General features: G+C 61.4%; 1 protein-coding gene across 1 annotated transcript; it reads right to left on the reverse strand.

The window, feature by feature from the left end:
• Positions 1 to 441: 441 nt before the first annotated feature.
• On the reverse strand, positions 442 to 4,598 carry KLHDC7A (kelch domain containing 7A). The gene has a single exon (XM_004425639.3). The coding sequence runs from the start codon at positions 4,307 to 4,309 to the stop codon at positions 1,922 to 1,924; it is 2,388 nt and encodes a 795-aa protein (XP_004425696.2). The 5' UTR covers positions 4,310 to 4,598; the 3' UTR covers positions 442 to 1,921.
• Between the last annotated feature and the right edge of the window lie 720 nt (positions 4,599 to 5,318).

The raw sequence follows: 5,318 nt of genomic DNA on the forward strand, positions 1-5,318 counted from the left end.
TCCATCTGCCACAGCACCCAGAGGGGATTCTCCTGAGAAAACCCTTCCCCAATCTGGTATTGCGAATGCAATGCCAACTCCCAGTCACGTCACTGAGGCACCCCTTCCCCATGCGCCCCTTGGAGGTTCACATCTGAGTGTTGACTCTGAGCTTGATCATGGCCCTGGCTAGGGGGTCACTGTCCCCAGGCTCCAGCCAGAGTCCTCTCCCCGCCTCCCGCTTAGGAACGGACTAAGCAGCCTCACCTCCCAGGCTCTGGAATAGGGAAGGTGGCCTGTGCGGTCCAATAAAAGTCCTCATCTCCATGCCAACCTCCTTCTCATTCTTTGTTTCAATCCTGCATCTTCCAGAAAGACCCCAGATCAGCCCCAGCAGCTGCAGTGAACACAAGCTCCTGCTGAGAACCCCCACAACACACCCCCCCCGCCCCTACACCCCTCCAAACTTGGGAAGAACTTTCTCCAGGTGCTCTCGTTTAGCCCCCGGGCTAAAAAGGACATGAACTGTCCTCCCATTTTCAAGATAGGGACACTGACGTCCAAAGTGTCCACCTGTCAGGGCCTGCCCTGGGGCATCCTTCATATCTGCTTCTTTCCTCCATGCTGCTTGTCACTTTAGGAGTAGTCCCAGCTCCCCCGGCTTCTGGCTGGGACCGAGAGCGTGCCTGCTGTCCCATCAGCGTAGGCGTCTCCCTCGGAGATGGAGCAGGACTGTGGTAATGGATTGGACCAGCCTCTCTCCCTCACCTCTAGGAAGAACGGGAACTTCCTGCAGCTGGAGGGTCCCCTCCCTTTGAGAATTCACCAAACCTGATGTGAAAGGAGATCCCAGCCTCCAGAGGCACCACTAGAATTTTCTAGTTCCTTGGCTTCATCGTGGACCTGCCCCTCCTTGGTCCTCTCCTGCCTGATGAGGCAGACCAAGGGGCAACATGGCACAGGGAGGGCAAATGATGTCATCCCCTCTCACCAGCCCTGAAGGGCTGAGCAGGAGTGGCTGCCCCAGCTCCCAGGAGTGAGGGCTGAGTTGCTTGGAGAGCCATGTTGTGAAGGTTCTGAGATCAGTGGTCAGTTAACAGTGGGCACGAACAGGGGCCCAGGAGGAGGGTGGTGGGACCACATCCTCTCCTCCCTCTCCAGAGACCTCAGATGTAGAATCAGTTGTATCCTTAGCAGACCACTACAAGGAGATGTACCTTTTCAAATGGCTGCTAAAAATAGAGGTTTCTCCTCCTCCCAGTATACCCGAATTCCAGGTAATGAGGAGAGTGACGCGGGCTGCGGTTGACTTACTCTGCAGGAAGAGTCCCCGTGGCTGGACCCAGCTTCCGCTGCTCCACTTCTCCAACCATCTCTCCTTCTGGCTGGGCTCCCAGGGGCTCCCCAGGGCAACTTCCGTCCTGCCAGAACCACCACCCTCGATTTTTCCCACCTTTGTGTTCCAGATGCTTCTGGGAACCTTGGGGGTAGGGGCCCAGTAGCCAATGTTTAGGAAGGGACCCTGGTGGCTTACAGACAGCTGGCCCATCTCCAGTGGGGTCCGCTTGAGGGGTCACTGGGCGTCAACTGGCACCCAGAACCATGATTATGATAAGGCTGTGCCCCTGAACTTCCATGGGGTCCTAGTGTGCCTCCCCCCAAGAATTCAGATTTGAAGGAAGTTGGTGGTCACCCCCGCAGATGTGGGTGCCCCGGCCTCAGAACACCAGCTCCTAGTTCTGTTTTCACACTGGGCCTCTGCATCCCACTGAGGGCAGAGATGCATCCAAGAGCCCCAGCCAGCAGAGGAGGTCAGATTAGAATCCGCCTCTTGCTGGCCACATTCCTGGGCCACTTGCTTTCCCAGAACCGGCCCCTGGCGTGGAGAGCAGGAGGTGCTTTTGCCTCCCCGTTTTGCAGGAGGGTCCCAGCAGAGGGGTGGCTAGACCCTGGTCTGAGGCACGTTGGGGGCGGGCAAGACCAGGACGGCAGGCAGGAGGGTGCCCTGTGCGGAGGGGAGGCTCCGCAGCTCCTGGGGCACAAACCTGGGTGAGATGTGGTCGGCCAGGAAGCGGAGGGTGCGCCGGCGCCCCACGCAGTAGATGAGGCTGTCCACCACGGCGCACTGGAAGGCGTCCGGGTAGGGCGTCCGGTACGTGGCGCACTCGTACCAGAGGCGGGTGCTGGCGCTGCAGCGGTACACGCTGATGCCCAGGCTGCGGTTGAGGTCAAAGCGGTAGAGGAAGCCGTTGACCGCCACCATCTCGGCCGTGCGATCCTTGCTGCCCACCGTGGGGCCGGCCCGCCAGCGCTGCTCCTGGGCCGAGAAGCGGAGCAGCAGGTACCGCAGCGTGCCGCCTGTGACGAAGATGTCACCGGCACACGCGGTGGCCGTGTGCGCCAGGGCGAAGGTGTCATTGGGGAGAGGTGGGGCAAAGGTCCAGCGGTCCAGGCGAGGGTCATAGCGCTCGACCGTGTTCAGACATTCGCCCCCAATGGCGTACAGGAGCCCATCCAGGGCCACCAGCCGGCAGTGCGGCCGGGCCTGGTTCAGCGGGCACACCTCGCTCCAGATCCCTGTCAGCGGATTGTAGCAGAAGACGCGGTTGGAGGGCTGGCGCCCGGACCCCTGGCATCCGGACACCACGAAGAGATAATTGAAGAGACTGCAGATGGCGCAGCCCCGGGACACAGCCTCGGGGGGCAGACGGGCCAGCAGGTGCCAGACATCCTGCTCATCGTCATAGCAACAGAGGTGGCCGGAGTCTTCCTGGGGGCACACGTCGGCCACCACCAGGTGCTTGCGGCCCTGGAGCCGACGCTGGAGGATCAGCTCCCGCTCTGCCCCACTCAGGTACCCATAGATGTCCGGGCTGCGCAGGACCTGGAGGTAGTTGTCGCTCATCACCTTGTAGGCCGCCTCCTTTAGGGTCTCCAGGTTCTGCCTCTTGGCCAAGGTCAGCACCTCATAGCAATTGCCCAGATCCAGGTGGATGCCTGGGGCTGAGCCGGGGGCAATCGGGAGGTGGAAGAAATTGGTCCCGGCCACGAGCTCCACCTGGGGCTCCCCACTGCTTCCAGCTGAGCTGGACCCGAGGGAATCCTGGGATATGGGGCAGCCTGGCGGGGCACTCTGGTCTGGGCAGGATGGAGTGGGGGCCCCAAAGCCGTCGAGCTGCAGCTGAAGCTCCGGGTGCTCCACGATCTGGAGGAGGCTCGCCTTCCTGTTGAAGCCCTGCATGGAGGGCGACAGCACGGGCTGGGGGGAGGCAGCTGTTTCAGCTCTACCATCTGTGTCACTGGCATGGCCTCCCGAGGCCGCCCCAGTTCCCGGGGGCCCTGGCAGTGGCACAGGGAGTAGAGCCTCAGCCAGGGCTGCTGTCCTGGGGGCCAGCCTGCCGCTGGAGGTGGCCTGAGAGGTTGATTCCACATAGTAATCGTACACCTTGCCCTTCAGCCTGGGCCTGGTCCCCTCCACCTTCTGGATGAAATTCTCCTCCACTCGAACCCGGGCCACCGATGAGAAGGTATAGGAGGCGTTGATGGCTCCCTCCCGCTGACGCAGGGCCAGGCCCATGTCCGAGGCAGCCTGGAGGGCCCCAGCCTCTTCCCTACAGACGCCCGTCACTTGAGTGAAGACCCAGCTCTTGTTCATGTCACTGCTGCCTTCCATGTGGGCCATCCAACAGTGATGGGGGGACTCCTGCTCCCCAGCCCCTGGCTGCTCGGGGGGTCTGCCGTCCTGCCATGGAGCGGGTTCACCACCCACACCGCTGCCGTCTGCCACAGCAAGGCCAGCGGCAGAGCTTTCGGGTTCACTGCCCAAATCGGGGTGGGGGGGCGGCTCAGGCTTACCGCCAACAGCTGTTCCGGCTTCCTGGTCACTGCAGCGGGGAGGCACCAGGCCAGAGTCCGGGCACTGCCCACTCCCCTCCTCACCTGCGCCTGTCCTCTCCAGCTTCTGAGTCTCTAGGGGTTCTGAGTCCCTGGAAGAGGCTCCTGTTTCCAGGACTCGGGAGCCCCTGGGATTCTCCCAGCTGCAGCCCAGCAGTGCTCCTGCCCCCTTGCTTCCCCTCCGGCGTCTCAGCTCCCAGTGTGGTGCCCCGGGAGCAGCAGCCTGGATGGAAGGCTGCCAGGAGCCCTCTGCCTCCTCCTCTGCCCCGGCCTTGGCGTTCCCACCCCACAGCGGGGCCCAGGCAGGCCTCGACTTGTACAGCTTGTAGGCGACTGTCAACAGGAGCAGGGCAGCAGCAGATAGCACCACCTTGCCCGTCAGCTGCATGTCCAAATGCGGGTCCTGGGCCTCCGCGCCTCCTCCTCCGGGGAGCATGTTTCCCAAGCCGACCTGGGGCAGAGGAATGTCAAGAATCCGATTAATGATTGCCCAATAGGGGCTAGTTCCTGGTTCCTGCTGAGTGGCCCGCTCGGGCTGGCCAGCAGAGGAGTTGGAGCAAAGGTGACTTTGAGCTGGCAGAGGGCAGCAGCTGGGCCCAGGCTGGCAGATCTCGGCAGCCAACTTCCTTGGATCTTTTGATGCTTTCCCTGGGGGTGGGAGCGGGGGGTCTGCCTGGGGGCTGAGCTTGTGATCGGCCCCCTGAGCCAGCGGCAGCTGGAGGATGTTAGGAGCGTCCAGCAGGTATGCGCAGAGGGAGGGAGCGCTTGACCAAGCAGTCACCCGATGCCAGGAAGCGCACGGGGTTGGTTATTATTTGTGTGTGTGCTTTATTTTCTCTGTTGCAAATGCACTGGGCCGGGAGGGTTGGGTGTGGTGAGTAGTAGGGCAGGTGGAGCCACGGCAGGTGTGGCATCACATCTCTCTGCGTCTGTTTCCTTCCCCTTGGGTCTGCTGGTCCCCACGGTGGGGTCCGCAGTTAAGAGCAGGAGAGGCTGGGCCGGGGAGTGCAGCCAAGCCACCTGACTGGCTCTTGGACCCTTTGCCCTCCTTCCCTGCCTGACGAGTTTACTGAGAGACCTGGCCTTACCGAGAGGAGCTGGGGAAAATGCACAGCATTACTACCCGGATTGGGGATAGACGTGGGGCACATCCTTGCCCTCAAAACCAGACAGCCTCACACGGTGAGAGGCCGAGGGAGACTCCCCTGCCCCTGTCTCACCAGCGCTGTGGGTTCTGGATCCCAACTACCTGGCTCTGCTACTTACTTACCAGCTGTGTGACTTTAGGCAAGTGACTTCACCTCAGTTTCTTCATCTGAAAAATGGGGGTAACAGCATACACACCTCATAAGGTTGTGATGAGAACAAAATGGGTGAATGTGTGTAAGGCCGTAGGGCCAAACTCCACCTCACAGAAGCTCAGTAAATGGCCCTTCTTCTTCCTC

The sequence above is a fragment of the Ceratotherium simum genome, chromosome 22 (genome assembly GCF_057802395.1).
Source record: "Ceratotherium simum simum isolate JZ-2026a chromosome 22, ASM5780239v1, whole genome shotgun sequence".
Taxonomy (NCBI): domain Eukaryota; kingdom Metazoa; phylum Chordata; class Mammalia; order Perissodactyla; family Rhinocerotidae; genus Ceratotherium; species Ceratotherium simum.